The 21,167-nt window shown below is 36.2% G+C and overlaps 1 protein-coding gene across 3 annotated transcripts in view; it reads left to right on the plus strand.

Annotated features, from left to right (window-relative positions):
* Positions 1-21,167, plus strand: part of CERT1 (ceramide transporter 1) — a 105,414-nt gene that overhangs the window by 57,177 nt on the left and 27,070 nt on the right. For all 3 annotated transcript variants that reach the window (XM_019462997.2, XM_019462996.2, XM_019462995.2), the window contains 5 exons: positions 561-668; positions 1,445-1,583; positions 7,064-7,147; positions 12,164-12,321; positions 17,431-17,523. In XM_019462997.2, coding sequence (XP_019318542.1) covers positions 561-668; positions 1,445-1,583; positions 7,064-7,147; positions 12,164-12,321; positions 17,431-17,523 — 582 coding nt within the window. The remainder of the gene's footprint in view (positions 1-560; positions 669-1,444; positions 1,584-7,063; positions 7,148-12,163; positions 12,322-17,430; positions 17,524-21,167) is intronic.

The following is a 21,167-nucleotide window of genomic DNA, read 5'->3' on the forward strand; positions in this document are numbered from 1 at the left end:
TCCATCTCGAACATCACCATCCATCTCCAGAACTTTTTCCTTTTCTGCAACAAAAACTCTGCCTGTAAAATTCCAACTCCTCATTTCCCCCTTCCTCTAGTCCCTGGTAACCACTATTCTACTTTGTCTCTGAATTTGACTACTCAAGGTAGTTTTCCTGTTATTTAACCCTCCTAGCCCACTAGCCCAACATGAAGTTGTTGTTCAGTAAATTTCCCAATTAAATGGCAACTAGGAATTGAAAAGCATTACTTATGCCATTGGGTTACCTGTATTTCTTGAGTGGACTCAAATTGCTAATTATTGTTACAATCACCTTATTTATTTATGGGAAACTTTTGTTTGCTCTTAAGTGTTTTTTCCAGTTTTATTGATAGATAATTGACATGTGACATTGTATTAAAGTGTACAACGTAATGATTTGATATATATGTATTGTGAAGTGAATATTGCGATGTTTAGTTAACACCCATTACCTCACAGTTACAACTTTTTTTTCTTGTGATAATGAAGTATTTTTTATTTAACTTTTTTTTCACTTAGTTTACTTTCCTTTTTAGACCGAATCTGGATATGGATCTGAATCCAGCTTGCGTCGACATGGCTCTATGGTGTCACTGGTGTCTGGAGCAAGTGGCTATTCTGCAACATCCACCTCTTCATTCAAGGTTTGTTGTTATGCTATAGGGCAGCATAAATTGAGTACTGAGTATTGTGAAAAGAACTTGATAGGTTTTTGAAAGAAATATTCCACAATGTAACTTTTTTCATATTGTTATGGTTTTTAAGGTGCAAAATCATGATTCTTACAAATATAAAATGAGCATATCAGATTTTATTTCATTCATTAATGAGTTAAGATGTAAAAAAAATTGGCTCAAAGCAGAATGTAAAGAACAGTGAAATGATTTTGTTAATATATGCAAATATATTCTGTTCAGAGATTAGTAACCAAGTGTGTTCACTGGACAAAATTAATTTGCACCTCTGTGGACTTTACATTGCTCTCAGTTTTCTACTACTTAAAGAGTTGTAAAATAGCTCCAGTGCAACGAAATTAAATTCTATATGATCAAACAACACGCTCTCTTAAGAGTTCTGTAAATGACACTCACCATTCCTTTGAAAGGTCACCGAGTAATACGTTTGCCCAAAGTCTTTAACAATTTTTCCTCACAGTGTTTAATTTGAAAATACTAAATGTTATATTAGCACATTGTCAGAGTTAACTGTTCTCTACTTCCTTCAGGCTTATCACTGTCAAGCCACTAATTAGTCATGTTCAAGTCTATTCCTGGGAGTGTTACATTGAACTTGACAACTCTCCCTACCCCATCCCCTCAGTAATAAGATGTAGACTTTAAAAGGTGATGAAACATCATAGGAGTATATAAATTCCAGTTTTGTTAACTTGGATTACCTCGCCACTTTGTGTGTTTTGCAGAAAGGCCACAGTTTACGTGAAAAACTGGCTGAAATGGAAACCTTTAGAGATATCCTGTGTAGACAAGTTGATACTTTACAGAAGTACTTTGATGCCTGTGCTGATGCTGTCTCCAAGGATGAACTTCAAAGGGATAAAGGTTAATTAGGCTATTACCACTATTTTTACTTGGAGAATGAATGGATTTAAAGCTTCTTGATCTTAAAGGGTAATGTCTTTAAGTGATAAAGGTAATTATAGTCACTTGCTGAAAACCCCCAGTGTAACAGATTTCAGTATTATAACTTGTATACTATATTAACATATCCTGATTAATCTGATCACCCAAACCAGATGCCATTGAAGACTTTTACATGATTTTTAAACTCTTTATTCCATTAAAAAATATATCTATCATCTCGGTAGTATGGGGTATTTCACATGATCACGTCTAATAAATTTACCCTGTGGGGCACCTGGCTGGCTCAGTTGGTAGAGCATGCAACTCTTGATCTCAGGTCATGAGTTCAAGCTCCACGTTAGGCCTAGAGCTTAACTTTAAGAAAAAAAAAAAAAAAAAAAAAAAAATTACCCCCTGATGAGTCTTACAGAGAAGCATGTTTATGTTAAATCCTCTAAATCTGAAATCATTTGATCTCTGTTGATCTCTGTATTCCTCTGTCTTCCTCCTCCTCTTCTCCCTTCCTTTTTCTCTTCACTTCTCTCTCTCCCCCTCCCTTCCTCTGGCTTTTTTCTCATAGAAGAAGAAATCAATAATGGAGCTACATAGACGTTTAAAAATAATCTTTAGTGAATTTTTTTATTTAAGAGACATGATCTTAAGTTAACTCGTGTAAGTTTTTAAAGTTACTCTTTCTTTGTTACTGCTAAAGATATTACTGATGTTGTTAACATCTGCTCTTCATTTGTTCCTTTCCTTTGCTGTGAAGACAAAAATGCCTTCAGTATTCCTAAATAGCACCATGTTCATTCCCAGTATAACTAGGTTGCTTGACAAGGTTTCATTTCTTGGTCTTATTAAATGTGTTTGATCTGAGTTGATACTTTTTGTTCTCTCTATTCTTTTCCCTCCCTTCTGCCTTCTTTTGGATTGAGTATTTAGTAAATAATTTTGTTACCTCCTTTGGCTTTTTAGCTATTACTCTTCGTTATTTTAGTGGCTACTTTATGGTTCATAGTATGTACATTTAACTACCTTCAAGTAACATGCCACTTCCAAGCATAGTATAAGAACCTTACAGTTATGTATTTTAATTTCTCCCCACTACTGAGGCAAGAGTTTTCAGTGTTCTTTAACCAGTACACTGTGAATTATGAGGTTTTCCAGTCCGTGATTTGGAAACAGGCACTTTTCCCTGTACCGTGTAGGTTTTGGATACTTTTCCCTGGAATTTTTTCATACAGTTCTTTCCCTGGCCTCTATAGTTCCCTCACTTGTATGTGCTAACAGTACTCTACTGAATGTTCAAAGGGACCTTCTGCTGATCTTCAGAATTCTTTCTCTGTACGGGCCTCTCCTCTGCAGTCATCTGCCTTGTGAATTCCAGTTGCCTTTGTTTCTCTGTACTGTCAGTTCCTTCTCACCTTAGAGTCTGCCAGACTCCTGGTTTCCTCCTTACTCTAGAGCTTGGAAACTCTCCCAAGACAGTAACCTGGAGCAGTCATAGGGCTCATGTTATTTGTTCCCTGACTCTCAGGAATCATTGTCCTTTGTGGCCTAATATCCAATGTCTTGAAAACCATTGTTTCATGTAGTTTTTCCAGTTTTTTAGTTTCATTCTAGAGGGTAGCCTGTTTCTTCTATGTTGGTCAGAAGCAGAAACCCATATTCCTTATAAAGTACTTAATTTAGGTACTTAATTTTATCTAAATTAAGTAGCCTTAATGTTCTTTATATTTCATAGACTTTAAGTTTTAGGTTCTTTAACATTTGATATTTATTTCTCTAAAAAGAAAGGCCCTTCAACTTGTGTTTCTCCTTAAGAAAAATGTGTGTATATCTTTTCTTATCAAACTAAACATTACACATCATCTTTCATTTGCTTGCAAATAGCCCTTTCAACAAAAAGAGAATACATACAGAATTGATTTATTTATTTTTAAATGATCTTATCAGTAGTAGAGAACATTTCGAGGACAAAAGTGATAATGGAAGGCTTAGAAGTTGGGATACAGTGATAACCAGGTTGTATAGAATCTTTGAAAAATAATTTTAAATGCTATTCATGTTTGAATAAATAGCAACAGTGGTAGACTAATATATTAATTTGTTAGGGCTGCTATCACAAAGTACTATAGACTAGGACAGCGAGGAGCTGATGGGGCGGCAGTGCTGCCATCTGGCTCAGCAGCCCCTCTGGAGTCTGCCCAGGTGGCTTAAACAAGAGAAATGTATTTTCTCACAGTTCTGGAGGCTAGAAGTCCGAGATGAGTTGTTACCAACATTGGTTTCTTCTGAGGGCCATGAGGGAAGGATCTATTTTAGGTCTCTCTCCTGAGCTTATAGATGGGTTGTCTCTTCCCTTTGTCTTCACATCATCTTCCTTCTGTAAGTGCCTGTGTTTAAATTTCCTTCGTTTATGAGGACACTGGTCATCTTGGATTAGGGGCCACCCTAGTGACTTCATTTTAACCTGATTACCTCTGTGAACACCCCATCTCAAGATACAGTCACATTCTGAGGTACGGAAGGTTAGGACTTCTAACATATGAATGTTGCAGGGACATAATTCAACCCATAACAACTGATTTCCCTATAAATGCTATTATAAAAAATATTGATATTTTTAAGAACTCATGCTGGGTAAAGGTGAAATAAGGACATGGACCATAGTTTCCTACTTTGTAGATCAGAGTTGCTGAACTGAATCTAAGGATCTTTCATTAAATTATCAATACCTTGGGGGTGCCTGGGTGGCTCAGTTGATTAAGCATCCAGCTCTTGATTTCGGCCCAGGTCATGATGTCACAGTTTGTGAGTTCGAGCCCCACATCAGGCTCCACACTGACAGTGTGGAGTCTGCTTGGGATTCTCTCTGTCCCTCTCTCTCTGCCCTGTTCATGTTCTCTCTTATCTTTCTCTAAATAAATAGATAAAAATTATCAAAATATGACAACAGTGGATTGTAGGTAGTGGATTGCCCTAATACTTTGTCATGTAGCCTTCATGCTAGCTTTATATGTTATTAATCTACTACCTTTACTCTGTTTACCTTTCCAATGAGAATTTATTCTTTCATATATTTTCTTGTTTCTAATTAACTCACTTACTTTTCAGCCTAAAGAAGTCTCCTTAACATTTCCTGTAAGGCCAGTTTAGTGGTGACAAACTCCTTTAGCTTTTGCTTGTGTGGCAAACTCTTTCTCTCTCCTTGAATTCTGAATGATAACTTTGCCGGGTAGAGTATTCTTGGTTTGAAGTGTTTTTATGGCTTAAAGAATTTTAAGAATCACTGTGCTTTTTTAAGTGTGTCATTGAAATGATAACAGCAAATTCTCATTTATTTTAGGTGTTCAGTGTTTTTATATAAAATAATTAATCAGAATTGTTAGTTAGGCAGTCTTAGCCAGACCACCCACATTTCCACACATACTTCAGTAGGATTTAACTAACCTTTAAAGTCGTGTGTGTGTGTGTGTGTGTGTGTGTGTGTGTGTGTGTGTATGGTTTTCAAAAGTAGAAAACATTATCTCTACCCTAAACATAGTGTTTGATTTTAAAAGAAGATAGATGTATCACATCAAAGGAAAGTTTCTATTAATCTTGCTTTTATTCATTGTTAGTTTGTTGACTTGAAGTAGATTACTTAACATTTTTTCACATCTGTTGTCTCAGCTATAAAGTGAATATTATATCCAGCACATATGATTGTGAGAATTAAGTGAGAATATACATACATTAGAACTGTGCATAACAGCAAAAATTCAATAAATAATAGCTGCTGTTTTTAATGTGGTTCGTTTAGATTATTGCAGGGATAGGGAAAGCAGGAATGTGCAAGATCCAAAGATACAATTTAACATAATAGATTTGAATGTTAGTAAGGAAAACCAGTCTGATTGGGATGGGGGATTTATATTAGGACATTGGCTTTAAATCCTGTCAGACATCCCTTAAAGGTAGCTCAAGGATGGACAAGGAGTGCTTGGTTGGGAAGGAAAAGAGGAACGCCACTCTTTTAGCCAGAACAGCTCTTATTTTCATCAATTTTATATTGAGTGTTGCGCTAGAAAAATAAAGTTGAAAATCCCTGTTTGGTGGTACTAGGCTATTAGATGGTTAGAGATACAAAACCCAAAATAGATCCTAGTGAGATAAGTGAAGCACAAACCTTTCAGTAGTATTTAAGAACAGTTGATCAAAGTAGTATTGAGTCAAGGTCAGGATCTTGTTTGATGTTAAGTACTGATTTAAAAACAGCAGTATGCTGTGTTAATGAACTTCTTAGAATTGACCATATTTGCAAATGATTGACAAGAAGATGAAGATCCACACAATCTGGGAATCTGATGAATCTTGGGACTAAGATGCCTGCAGAGGCTTCAATATGAATATTGACGTCTATAGGAATGATGGACATAGAAAAGAAAAATGTTAGTCAGGTATTGATATCACTTTGCTAGGTAGAAATGAGTAGTAGGTATTAGTAGATAATAGCTTATGATTTGAAAAAGTTGTTATAGATGAGTAGCAAAATTTTTAAGTGATGAAAAAATGAAATAGCCTAATAACTAGAAAATGCCAGTACAGAACAAAAGTATTTTTCATGGTGATTATTACCATTTAGGGGAGGAATAAGAAACAGGGGTGGACTCTACATCCATTGGAGAGAGAGAGCTAAAGTAGATGAAATGTTTATTGTAGGATGAAGTTACTCCTGATGTGAAGAGATACAGACAAGAAGTAAAACATTAATTTAGAATGAAGACTTCTTACATAGAAAGGGAGTACCTAAAAAGAAAAGAAAGAAGCCATTAAAAAACGTGATAGCAGAGAATAAGGTTTATAAATTTGCATTAGGATTGGAATACATAATACAGTGAATTAAAGTATGTTAGAAAAAGGGATAGAACATAGAACAAAAAGGTATGCAGAAAGAGAACATAGGGGATTCTGTTTTTTTCTGGAACTGAGTAAGTTAAAAGGAATGTCCAGGCACAGACACATAAGGATGAATGCAAATTGATATCACACCTGTAAGTCATTTTGTTGTCATGACCTGTAAGTCATCCCCTACACATGCAGAAATAGTAAACTTAAGAACTCCCAGAGGCAAATTAAGGTATCTTTTGCATGTAACTTACTCTCTTACAGTTCTGCTCAGCCCTTGCAGGCCTCTGGTAGACTTATGAAATCACCCCAAGCTGGGTAGGAAGGGATAGGATGACTAAAGGACAAAATAATTCATATCTCAATGTTATCCCTTACACAAATGAGAATGGGTACAATTTTTCTAATGTATTTCAAGACATTGCACAGCATGTTTATTGGGCATACCTTGACAACCTTGGGCATACCTTGACAACAGAATCTAGAATATATTGACTTCATTCGAACATAAGAAAAAATTGGTTTTCTATTTCCTTTAATCCTAATATCCTGAAATATATTTTCTTTAGTGGTAGAAGATGATGAAGATGACTTTCCTACAACACGTTCCGATGGAGACTTCTTGCATAATACTAATGGCAATAAGGAAAAGTGTAAGTAGTATATTTTTTCCGGTTGGCTGGATTAAGTGTACTTTCTAAAGTTATATAATAACTAAGTATATAGCAAGAATAATTATCTAATTGAGTAGTTCTTAAAAAGCAGTGTAATTACTGGAAAGTGAAAGTTTCTTCCAGGAAAAGACATATGAGTAAAATACACATTGTGACATTAAATAATAATGGCAGCTCATGATCTAACAAAGACTCATTCTAAATTCCAGACATTGACCTGCTTATTTCAGCGGTTATAAAATCAGTTTCTAGCACTCAAAGTTTATTTCTTGGAGGGGAAGCATTATAATATAACTTGAATGTTTATTTAGAGTATATTCTCTCTGTTGAACGTACTTTTCTGTCTCCACTTAATAAACTGGTATTAAAAAGTATATAATCAGTGTTATTAAATGTAAGTTATTAAAAATAGCTCTGATTTCGCCACGTGTTTGTTTATAGACACAGGAGCAAGGTGGTTTATTTCATATACCCATTTATTTTGCTGTATTTATAATGGCTAACTTATTAGATAGAATTCTGAATTGTTCATTAGAAACCTACAATTTGCACCAACATGGATGAAGCTCGAGGGCCTAATGTAAGAGAAATAAGCCAAAGACAAATACTGCATGGTATCATTTACATGAGGAATCTTAAGCCTGAAAAAACAAAAAAACAAATCCAGAAACCTGTGATCCATAGTCAGTACTCTTCTTTTGAAATATCCTACAAAAAAGCTGGATTAGATTTGTAAAAAATTTTTTAAGTTACAAAAATAAGACATTGTGAAAAAATAAGTTAATCTAATTAAGCTTATTTTTGCTAATGTTGTGAAAGAATGTGAGGTATAATTTGTGGCCTGTTTTCAAATAATTTTCCAAACTGTCGTATGCATGGAATTAATTTTCTTTTTTGTAGATCACAGTGGAATATTCTTTTATTGATACTAAAATCTGATACTTCTGTCCCCCTACTTTTTCCTTTTTGGCTCTTCCCGTTCCTTAGTTTCATCATAGCTTTCTTCCTGCTTATGACCTGCCCTCCCCTCAGTCTTGTGAAATACTAGCTTCTTACTACAGGGTTATCTATCCTTGGGACTTGGGACTTGGGACTTGGGACTTGGGACTTGGGACTGAAATGTTGAACCTTACTGAGCCATCTAGATTTATCTTTATTAAATTAGAGGGTTATTTGGGGAAGATTATTTCAAGTTATATTTTAATTTCACAATAAATAATCTGCTGTAATGGAAAAAAGATTTTGTTTGGACATTGAGAAAATTGTTAAATTGTAAAACTCGCAAGTCCAATCTTCTAGCCCAGTCAGTTCCCCGACCTACACTCCCCAGAATAGAATAGAAATTTATTTTCTATAGAAATTGAAATGGACGGTTCTAGATTCTGGAATACCTGGCACAGCAAAAGATACGTGTATTGGCCTATCATCAATAAAGTGATTATGCAGAAATTTACAAACTGAGTATTAAAATTTAGCAACCTCATCGTTCTTTTTATCTCCAAGAACTCTGATGATCAGGCACGAAATGAAAGTCTGTGTACTGAAGCTCCCTTCTTTTACCCTGTTTCCAGAATACCCATCAACCAGATGTATATTTTCTGATACAAAAATAGAACATAACTCTAGATGCTGAATGACCACAAGGAAGGGACCTATAGAGATTTTCTACATCTACCATGAAGAAGCTGTCTCACTACCAGATCACCCTTAAATGAAGTCCACTGGGTTTAAAACCCTGCTGATGCTTACACAGCTTCTAGTAACTTACTCTTAAATGTGAACAGATAGCCAGATTTCCAGACATTTGAGGAAAGCCTCCAATCTCTTTTTCTGGAGACTTGAAACCAAGCAACAGAAGGCAAAGTTATTAGAACCATTTAGAGAAATACCCTACAAGATGTTTACATAATTTTTTAAATCATGAGTCATGTTTGAAGTACACTTGTGGAATGCACTGTTATTAAAATAATTCCTTTCAGGGTGCCTGGGTGGCTCAGTTGATTAAGTGTCCAACTTTGGCTCAGGTCATGATCTCGCGGTTCATGAGTTTGAGCCCCACGTCGGGCTCTGTGCTGACAGCTCTGAGCCTGGAGCCTGCTTCAGATTCTGTGTCTTCCTCTCTACCGGTCCCCCATTTATTTATTCATTCATTCTCTCTCTCTCTCTCTCTCTCTCTCTCTCTCTCTCTCGTATTTTAAAATAAATAAAAATTTATTCTCTCTCTCATTTTTAAATAAATTAAAAGAACATTAAAATAAAATAAGATAATTGCTTTCTTGGGGCACTGGGTGGCTTAGTCGGTTAAGCAACTGACTCTTGATTTCACCTCAGTCCAGATCTCATGGTTCATGGGTTCAAGCCCCACATTGCCACATTGGGCTCCGTGCTAACAGTGTGGAGGTTGCTTGGGATTCTCTGTCCCCCACCCTGCTCTCTCCTTCTCTCTCTGCCCCTCTCCCACTTGTATTCATGCTCTCTTCACTCTCTCCACCCCCCAAGAAAATAAATAAGTAAAAACTTTAAAAATAAACGGAATAATTCCTTCTTACTGTTGATGCAAAGTAACTCTTGTTAATTACCATAGATGGAAAGTAACTTTCTGTTAGAGTTAGAAATGAGTTAGAAGTTTTCTATATAATCTGGTAAAGTGAATAGAACATGTAGTCTTTAAATCTGGTACTGCTTGATCATAGCATGGGATTAGGGTGTCAGTCATCTCTCAAAAAAGACAGGCTCTTAGTGTTAGATGCAGCCAACATCAGAAAAGGGAGAAATGATACTTGATTCTTGGGAGTGGTCATTGTAACAAATTTTACCGTTAGAGCCATCATTAAAGCTTTGGTCTAGGGGCACCTGGGGGCTCAGTCAATTAAGGGTCCCAACTCTTGATTTTGGCCCAGATCATGATCTCACAGCCATGGGATCAAGCCCCACATCCGGCTCTGCACTGTCAGTATGGAGCCTGCTTAGGATTCTCTCTCCCTCTCTCTCTGCCTCTTCCCCACTCATGCGCATGCACGCTCTCTTTTTAAAACATAAGTAAACTTTAAAAAAGATTTGGTCAAGATTACCTATTGTGATTAGTGAATATGTTAAGATTTTTAAAAATTTAGAACTAGTATACCGACCTGATAATAAATTGTATGTATTCCAAGAATAGGATTGGGGGTGAGATGTGAAGATTAGAATAAAACTTCCACAGGTTCTAAGATGATAATAAAGACACTTAAAGGTAATTTGAATATTAGACTAGAGGAGGAATTTTTGGATATGAAAACACCTTCCTGGGGCGCTTGGGTAGCTTAGTCGGTTAAGCATCCAACTTCAACTCAGGTCATGATCTCACGGTTCTAAATCATGATGTAAAGACTGTTTCCTCAACCTTTTGTGAACAATACTTACCTCTAATGTAAGTTTTCTTGTTATGTTCTGTGCATCCTTTTCTTAGTTTATATTTCTAGAGTCAAAAGAGGAGACTTTATGATAATAGTGTCAATTCATCAAAAAGGCATAACAATTATACATGTAGTTGTATATAATAACAGAATACATGGAGCAAAAACTGAATAAATTGAAGAGGAAAAAAAAGACAATTGAATTGTAATAGTTTGAGACTTGACTCTCCAGCTCTCAATAATGGATACAACAAGTAGGAAGAACACCAAGGAAATAAAATACTTATAAAAACAAACAGACCTGGTAGACATCTATGGAACTCTCCACTTAACAATAGGAAAATATATATTCTTAACAATATCCTTAACAATAGGAGAATAGTATATGTAACATTCTTCAGGAGAGACCATAAACAAGCGTCAATTAATTTAAAAGGATTGAAGTCATACAAAGTACATCCTCTAACCACAATGGAATAAAATGAAAAATCAGTGACAGAAATTTAGGGTATTCACAAATACGTAGACATTAACACCCTCACATATAACCAGTGGATTAAAGACAAAATCAGAAAGGAAATTAGAAAATACTATGAGATGAATGAAAGCAAAAATACAATGTACCAAAACTGATGGACTGCAACTAAAGCTGTGCTTAGAGGGAAATTTATAGCTGAAACACCTTTATTATAAAAGAAGAGACTCAAAATACAATACAATCCAACTATAAATTGGTTCTTTGAAAAGATATCAAAGTTGATAAATCTGTCTTAGCAAATTTACAGTGTTATTAACTATAGTCCTCTTGCCATACATTAGACCTTTACACTTATTCATTCTGCGTAACTACAACTTTCATTCTTTTAACGGTACTTTCAAGAGCAGAAATTTTAAATTTTGATGAAGTTCATTTTATTACTTCTTTTGTGGATTATACCTTTGCTAAGTCATATCTATATAGGAGTTTTTAAAGTTGAAAGTATCATTATTTCTCTTAAGGAGTTCTCTTGGAGTGGTTTCTTATTAGTTAATGGTATAAGATATTATGCTCTCTTGCTTGCATCTTATGAGTTGTAAGAGTTTTCATTTAATTCAAAGACTAACTCTGAGTTAAAATTATAAAATATAAACATAAGAGCCATTTAACATGTGCATTGGTCTCAGACTTAATTTTGGACATTTATTTTAATTTTACATACCTTATTCAATTCTGTATGGTTTATCTTTAGGTATTTTTTAAATTTTAGGTCTCTCAAAATGTAAGGTAGTTCTTGCCATAGTTTCGTCCCACTTTAAGATGTCAGAGTATTATTGTTAAAGTATTCCTCCTACCACTTTGTTCACTGGGTGTAGTACAGCAAATAGATTTCATGAAACAACATCCAGAAAAAAAGTTATGAAAGTACATACGCTGCCACAAGCTTCTTTGCTTATAGAGTATGGATGGAAATTTTTAAATGTTGGCCATCAAGAGGAGGATTAGAATCCAAGAGCCTGCTCTGACTTACTGGGTTTTTAAACATTTTTTAGTTTTACATTTTGATGAAGACTTATTTCTTCATTACAAAGATGTTCAGTGAATAGCTTTTTTTTCCCCCAGTATTTCCACATGTAACACCAAGAGGAATTAATGGTATAGACTTTAAAGGGGAGGCGATAACTTTTAAAGCAACTACTGCTGGAATCCTTGCTACACTTTCTCACTGTATTGAACTGATGGTAAAACGTGAGGACAGCTGGCAAAAAAGACTGGATAAGGTAAGTGTTGTTTTTCTTCTTTTTAAAAAATGATCCAATTTGATTCAGCTTTATAGTAATTTCTTAGGGAAAAATCTATTGGGATTGATAGAAGTAGCAGGGGGTACTACTCTTCTGAAATTTTGTGGGCATCTTAAACTCATTTTCCTAATGAGATTCACCAGTTATGTATTTAGTTACATACAACATAAATTCTTGGTAGGATTTTAATATAAAAAATTTTGTAGTAATAGAAATGCCTTGGAATAGAAGTGATAAGCCATTTAACATTACCTAGCTTAATTGCGAAATACGTGCAGCTGTATTTAAGTTCTTAAACACCAGTTTATGAAGTTAAACACTAGCTTACTGTGTTCATAGCTGTGTATACTTCCAGGGTCATTGTGCTATTATTTAACATATATTACGTTGTTCATTGAACATTTGCCTCATATTCACCTGTTTCCACCTTTGCTTAAACTTTAGCATTCAATATTACAATATGAGTCTTTAGTTCCTAATGTCACCTTTGGTTCAGTGAATTTGTTTACTAGGAAAACTTCTATTTAGAATTCAACATCAGTAAAACAATAAAATGTTATAACCGTAACATATCTTAGAAGATTTAGTTCTAGTCTAATGCCATCATTTAAAGAAGGAACTGAGGTACAGAGACTGGTCCAGAAATGCTAAGTAGCAGTTGGAAGAATTTTACTCTATGTTATATTTCAGCTCTGAATACTAGGCCAGACAGTAGTCAAAATCTGACTTTGTGCAGAAATCTCTGTCCCCACCCCCCGCCCCGTTCTCTCCCACTCTCTCTCTCAAAAATAAATAAACATTACAGCTTTGTAGTACAGCTTGAAGGCCGGGATTGTGATGCCTCCTGCTTTGGTTTTCTTTCTCAAGATCACTTTGGCTATTCAGTGTCTTTTCTGGTTTCAGACAAATTTTAGGATTATTTGTTCTAGCTCTGTGAAGAATGCTGGTGTTATTTTGATAGGGATTGCATTGAATATGTAGATTGCTTTGGGTAGTATTGACATTTTAACAGTATTCTTCCTATCCAGGAGCATGGAATCTTTTTCCATTTTTTTGTGTCTTCTTCCATTTCTTTCATAAGCTTTCTATAGTTTTCAGTGTATAGATTTTTCACCTCTTTGGTTAGATTTATTCCTAGGTATTTTATGGTTTTTCGTGTAATTGTTAATGGGATTGATGCCTTGATTTCTCTTTCTTTTGCTTCATTGTTGATATATAGGAATGCAACCGATTTCTGTGTATTGATTTTATATCCTGAAACTTTGCTGAATTCATGGATCAGTTCTAGCAGTTTTTTGGTGGAATCTTTTGGGTTTTCTGTATAGAGTATCATGTCATCTGTGAGGAGTGAAAGTTTGACCTCCTCCTGGCCGATTTGGATGCCTTTTATTTCTTTGTGTTGTCTGATTGCAGAGGCTAAGACTTCCAATACTATGTTGAGTAACAGTGGCGAGAGTGGACATCACTGTCTCGTTCCTTACCTTAAGGGGAAAGCTCTGTTTTTCTCCATTGAGGATGATATTAGCATTGGGTCTTTTGTATATGGTTTTAATGATCTTGAGGTATGCTCCTTCTATCCCTACTTTCTTGAGGGTTTTTATCAAGAAACAATGCTGTATTTTGTCCAATGCTTTCTCTGCATCTGTTGAGAGGATCATATGGTTCTTGTCCTTTCTTTTATTGATGTAATGAATCACATTGATTATTTTGCAGATATTGAACCAGGCCTGCATCCCAGGTATAAATCCCACTTGGTTGTGGTGAATAATTTTTTTAATGTATTGTTGGAATCGGTTGGCTAATATCTTGTTGAGGATTTTTGCATCCATGTTCATCAGGAAAATTGGTCTATAGTTCTTGTAGGGTCTCTGTCTGGTTTTGGCATTAAGGTAATGCTGGCTTCATAGAAAGAGCTTGGGAGTTTTCCTTCCATTTCTATTTTTTGGAACAACTTCAAGAGAATAGGTGTTAACTCTTCCTTAAATGTTTGGTAGAATTCCCCTGGAAAGCCATATGGCCCTGGATTCTTGTTTCTTGGGAGATTTTTGATTACTAATTCAATTTCTTTACTGGTTATGTGTCTGTTCAAATTTTCTATTTCTTCCTATTTTTTTTTTTTAAACGTTTATTTATTTTTGAGACAGAGAGAGACAGAGCATGAACGGGCGAGGGGCAGAGAGAGAGGGAGACACAGAATCGGGAACAGGCTCCAGGCTCTGAGCCATCAGCCCAGAGCCTGACGCGGGGCTCGAACTCACGGACTGCGAGATCGTGACCTGAGCCGAAGTCGGACGTTTAACCGACTGAGCCACCCAGGCGCCCCTCTTCCTGTTTCAGTTTTGACAGTTTATATATTTCTAGGAATTTGTCCATTTCTTCCAGATTTCCCATTTTATTGGCATATAATTGCTCATAATATTCTCTTATTGTTTTTATTTCTGCTGTGTTGTTTGTGATCTCTCCTCTTTCATTCTTGATTTTATTTATTTGGGTCCTTTCCTTTTTCTTTTTGGATCTCAGTTACATTTTATGTGAAATGTAAGAATGTGGGTGTGATACACAGTATGTATGTGTGTGTATACCTGTCGATATAGATAGATATAAGTATGTATATAGATACGTGTATATGTGTAGTGTACATACGTGTGTATATATGCATATAAGTACATATGTATATATGTATAAGACACATTCTATAAGAAATAGAGAGTTCTTGAGTGGAGAGACTAGTTTATCAACAAATAGGTCTTTTAAGTAATTCGTATAATTGGGAAGGAAAGTACAGTGGTAATTTAATATGATTTAAGTGAAATTTCTGTTTCCTTCAAAAAGTATTTGTACGCTTCCAATGTGCTAGCTCTAAGCTAGAAATGGGGAAACAGCAATGAGCAGGAAATTGCCCCTCAAAGAGCTTAATCTATTGAGAGCAATTAAATAGGTAATAGGTGATATAATAACAGGTATTTGATAGCAGTATTGTTTATACTGTTTCTAATGTCAGTTCTATTATTTTTTCAGCTGAGTAATAGAAAATTAATATTTCGTGGTTATTTTTCTTGGTTACCTATAATAATCCCTTCTATTACAGAAGACATATACTGAATTGTTAGCTAGTCATGTCTAAGAAGACCAGAAATTATAAGATTAAACAATTTTACTTATTAACAGTATTAGTAAGAGAAAATCAATTCACTGAAGATGTTTGCTTACGTTAATAGGCTCTCATATGTAATTTCATGTGGTTTTTCATTTTCCCTTAAGTCCTTTGAATATTATTATTGTGCTGTATGTTTTTGTTGTGTTCAGTTTTTAAAATTTAGGTATAGCATAAGTATGGTAAGGTGTGCCAGTCTTAGGTGTCCTGTGTGACGATTTTTATGCATATGTATACACCTCTATAACTGCCACTCAGATTAAGATAAAGAATTTTTATAGTACCCCAGAAGGTTCCTGCATGCCTTTTCCTGGTCCATACCATACCACCATCTCAAGAGGTGACCATATACGTATACACTCTTGTGTCTGGCTGTTTTTTCCCTCAACATTGACCATGAGATTTATTTGTATTGTTACATTTAGTGGTAGTTTATTCTTTTTTATTGTTGTATTTCATTGTATGACTTCAGTTTGCTTATCAGTTTTTCCTTTGGTTTTTATATTTTAGCTATTGTGAATAAAGCTGCTATGAGCTTTCTTGTACATAGCTTTTGGAGGATATTCACTCATTTCTCTTGGGCATATACCTAGGAGTAGAATCGTTGGTTCATGGGGTATATGCTAGCTGTGGTGGGTATTGGCAAACAGTTTTCCAAAGTGGTCATGTCACTTTATACTTCTATCAGCAATAGATGAGAATTCACTTGCTCTTTACTCTTAGTAACACTTGTTATTGTCAAGTTATTGTGGGAATTTGTTTGTTTTTAAATTTTAGCCATTCTGGTGGGTCTATAGACCTGCTTTCTCTTGAGTATGCAAAAATTAGTCTTTAAGTCCAATGAACAATTAACTGATTTGTACAAGCTTTAATGCAGATAGGATATTTGGAAGTAGTTAGCTTTGTGTGTGTTCCTGTGGACTTTAATTTAGCCCTTAAGGATTTGAGGGAAGGGAATAAAGAGAATAAATGTATGTTCCTTATAAGCTTGTTAGACTTAAGTTATCAGATTTGACCAGGGCAGTACATTTCGTGTTGTAGAAAGAAGTTTGAGATTGGTAGTGCCAGGGCCAGCCCTTTTTTAAAAATAGTTATTTATTTATTTTTTTATTTTTATTTTTATTTTTATTTATTTATTTATTTTTTTTTTGAGAGAGAGAGTGCTAACAGGAGAGCTGCAGAGAGAGGAGAGAAAATCCCAAGCAGGCCCAACACTGTCAGCTCTGAGCTGGGGGAGCCCATGGCGAGGCTAGATCTCAGATCTGGATCTTAGGAAGCTGAGATCGTGACCTGAGCTGAAATCGTTACTCTCACTCTTTTGACTGAGCCACCCAGGCGCCCCAGGGCCAGCCTTTTTTTTTATGTGTTGACTTTGGGTCTTTTAACCCCGTAAGGCTATAGATTAAAGGTGAGGATCAAAGTAGAAATCTAAGCTCTTTTTCAGCTCTAAAATAGTTTTAACCAACAGTGAGAAAAGTACTAGACATTCATCTTTCTTAGAATATATTTTAGCATTCATTGATTTCGCCTATTGATTATTTTCTTCACATCCATTGCTTTCTTTCTTTAAAGCAAAATAAATACACCTTTACTGGGGGGAAACAAACACATAAATACATTGTAGGCATTTCTAGTGTTAATTTTATCTTTTTTCTTTTTTTTTTTAAGCATAGGCACTTTGACAGTTACTTAATACACCTAAATATATAGCCCACCTATAAGGTAATTCTTAGTGGTGATTTAAATGGTGGTTTGTGTGTAAAGTATATCTCAGAGAAAAGTGTTTTCTTGGACAGAACAATGCTCATTTTTCACAGGAGTGGACTGTTTCTTTTTATTACTGTTGTTGTTTAGCCAAATTATAAAATTTCACTGAAATGCAGAGAAAATTCCACTTCAGATGTAATTTTTCACTTGCTTTTTTTTTTTTTTAGGAAACTGAGAAGAGAAGAAGAATAGAAGAAGCATACAAAAATGCCATGACAGAACTTAAGAAAAAATCCCACTTTGGAGGACCAGATTATGAGGTATGAAGTTACATTTTGATTTTAGAAGGAGGAAAACATAGGCCATATCTATCATAATGTTGCAGGATTTTTTACCACAATACCCGGGGTTCATTGTCGCACTGCTTTGAAGAATGAAGACTTGGACACAAAATGAGAAGTAGGCAAAAGTTTATTAGAGTATAAGATTAGAAAAGAATAGTAGGAAAGTTCTCTTTACAGAGAAGGGACATTTGGAAGTGAATGTAAGGACCATAGAGAAGGGTCCTTGTTTTGTAAAGTTCTGGTCAGCTTTCCCTCATCCCTTCCCCCTTGTTCCTTCTCAGGTTCTACCCTTATGGGCTTGATCACTCTAGGTTCTGGGTTATTCTGTAGGTGTTGGCTCCTTTTCATTGAATTGAGTGGTCTATGGCCATACTTAGGTCTTTTGTCAAATTTCTGAGGAAAACCTGAAAGGGAGTAGGTGGGGTCTGTTACATTCTAAAGAGGAACCTTACTCCTGAGGGGGTTTGTTGTGGTCAGACACTCCCAGCATTGTTCCAAAATATGTGTTTTTCTCCACCCAGGGACCTCAGGCCCTAATCTTTTCCTCTCAACCTACTGAATCTTATCTTCTTCTATCATAATAAAAGTGATTTTTTTTTTTATTTTTATTTTTGAGAGACTGAGACAGAGTGCGAGTAAGGGAGGGGCAGAGAGAGAGACAGACACAGAATCTGAAGCAGGCTCCAGGCTCCAAACTTTCAGCACAGAGCCCAATGCGGGGCTTGAACTCACAGACTGCGAGATCATGGCCTGAGCTGCAGTCGGGTGCTTAACCGACTGAGCCACCCAGGCATCCCCAGAAATTACGTTATAATCTTAAATTCATTCCTTAAGATATACTATGTATGCAAGACACTGTACTAGGCATGGATATACAGGATCCTGCCCAAGTACCTAATGGGAAAACAGGCTAGTTAACAGGTGAGTTTGAAGCACTGTTAGCACTGAGAGGTTTTTGAGTCAGGGATGGCTTCCCAGCATCTTAGCTGAAATCTTAACAGTGAGACGGAACTAGGGGCACCTGGGTGGCTCAGTCGGTTGAGCATCCAAATTCCACTCAGGTCATGATCTCACAGCTCATGGGTTCATGCCCCACGTCAGGCTCTGTGCTGACAGTTCAGAGCCTGGAGCCTGCTTCACATTCTGTGTCTCCCTCTCTCTCTGGCCCTCCACTGCTCGTGTTCTGTCTCTCTGTCTTTCAACAATAAATAAACATTAAAAAAAAAAAAAAAGAATGAGACGGAACTGGAGGGTATTATGCTAAGTGAAATAAGTCATTCAGAGAAAGACAGATCTCATATGTTTTCACTCATATGTGGAACTTGAGAAACTTAACAGAAGACGATGGGGGAAGGGAAGGGGAAAAAATAGATACAAACAGAGAGGGAGGGAGGCAAACCATAAGAGATTCTTAAATACAGAGAACAAACTGAGGGTTGATGGGGGTGTGGGGAAGAGGGGAAAATGGGTGATGGGCACTGAGGAGAGCACTTGTTGGGATGAGCACTGGATGTTGTATGTAAACGATGAATCACGAGAATCTACCCCCAAAACCAAGAGCACACCGTACACCCTATATGTTAACCAATTTGACAGTATATTTAAAAAAAAAATGAATGAGTAGGCTGAGTAGATACTAACCAGGTGAATAGCAAGAATGTTTACTTGTAGGGGCTGAAAAGGAAAACTTAAAAAAAAAAAAAAAACAAAAGCATTTTGCCCACGGGGAAACTGAAAGACCTTATCGGAGGGTGGAGCCTATTGAGTGGAGGGAGTAGTAAGCCAGGCTTGCAAGGTCTACAGGAATCCTTATATATCCTCAGGCAATGGGTTTTAAGCAAGTGAAAGTTTTCAGATATACCATTTAGAAAAATCATTCTTGCTCCCTGCTGTGAGAGTAGTGGATTGTAGTTGACAGCCTTCGACTGGCAGCTTCCATGACTTCAGGCTCGCAGGTGAGAATTGAAGATAACCTAGATTAAGATACAGTGATAGGAACAGACACCAGCGATAAATTTACATATTTAAAAGTAGGATTAAAGAGTGTGGTGATTGAATGAAGGGAACTGGAGGTGCATAGGAATTTTGAGACATTAACCGGAGGAGGTTTTAGGTATTATTAGATACAAAGATCTAACGCTTAGGTGAGAAATGGATAGATAGGCTGTGGATTTCAGGAATCATCACATGACTGAGGCCAATGCTGTGGGGAGAGCAAGGGTAGAACCCTGAGGAACACCCACATTTAAGGGAGTCCAAAGAGGAGTCTTGGATAGAGAGGAGTTGGGAAATTAGGAATCCAAGGAGAGAGAACTCTTCCAAGATCATCATTAACATGAGAAATGCTGCTAATGGAGCAAGTAAGCTAAAGAGTGGTGTTTCCCACAGATTTAGCAATAAATAGCTATTTTCCTTGGTAAACATGATGAGTTAAAATGTTTTTTTTAAGTTGTTTTTTAAATAAAGTAAATTTTATTCCAGTTACTGTAGTTATCCCTTACATGTGCCATCAAAGGAAAGATGTACCTGTCTTATTTGCCCATTTCACTTATCAAAGTAGAATTTTTGAATGCTATAGTTCCCAATTAGTAGACTCCTGAGACTGAAGTGATTGCATAGATTGAATGAGCATTAAAATTTTTCAAGTGTAGATGTGGTTATGATCAATAGAGGTTTTAAAAGCATTAGGAAATATGTTTGAGTTCAGAGTAGATTTTGGCTATTTCGTATTTTTCTTACATCAAGCAAAGTTACACTGCTGTTACTTGAATGTCGGAAACATTTGGACTTATAAAGGGAATCCTGTAGGAGAGAGGCCTCTGGAGTGTTGTTACTATTCTTGTTGGCGATCCAGCTGGTCATTTGATGGCTGTGTTCACTTAATGATAATTCATTGAAATTTACACTTTTTGTATATTGTAGCTGAATAAAAAGTTGTGTGTGTGTGTGTGCGTGTGTTTAACGTGGTTATGAGGGAGCCTCATAGCTCTAAAAGAACTAGTGCATTAAATCGGGGCGCCTGGGTGGCTTGGTCGGTTGAGCGTCTGGCTTCGGCTCAGGTCGTGATCTCGCAGTTTGTGAGTTCGAGCCCCGCGTCAGGCTCTGTGCTGACAGCTTGGAGCCTGCTTTGGATTCTGTATCTCCTCCTCTCTCTGCCTTTCCCCTGCTCATGCTCTCTCTCTGTCTGTCCATAATAGATAAACGTTACAAAAATTTAGAAAAAACAAAACAAAAAACTAGTGCATTAAATCAAGATGTCTCATATGCCTGTGACAAGGGACAAGAGCATTACACCGTAGTTCCTCCCACCCTTTTTGCCTTGGCCCCAGGTGGTGTCACGTTGCTAGGTTAGGTACTTTCTAATGGGATAGTGATGGCCTAGGGTAATCATTCTAACTGGAAAAACTCCAGACAGACCAGCAATTATTCATGTGTCTTACTTTGGATATTTAAAAAGTTAGGGAACCTTAAACCCAGCCTACCTTTTCAGCCTCAGCTTTTCCCCTAACATGAAGCTATTGTTCCACTTACAGTCCACTCACTTGTTTCGTGTCAGCAGGAACATACTGTGCTTATTTGTTTTCTATTATTCTTTGTACATTTGATACAGCTGAGGTTCC

Source organism: Panthera pardus, unplaced genomic scaffold (genome assembly GCF_024362965.1).
Source record: "Panthera pardus isolate Hobbes unplaced genomic scaffold, ASM2436296v1 HiC_scaffold_2, whole genome shotgun sequence".
Lineage (NCBI taxonomy): Eukaryota > Metazoa > Chordata > Mammalia > Carnivora > Felidae > Panthera > Panthera pardus.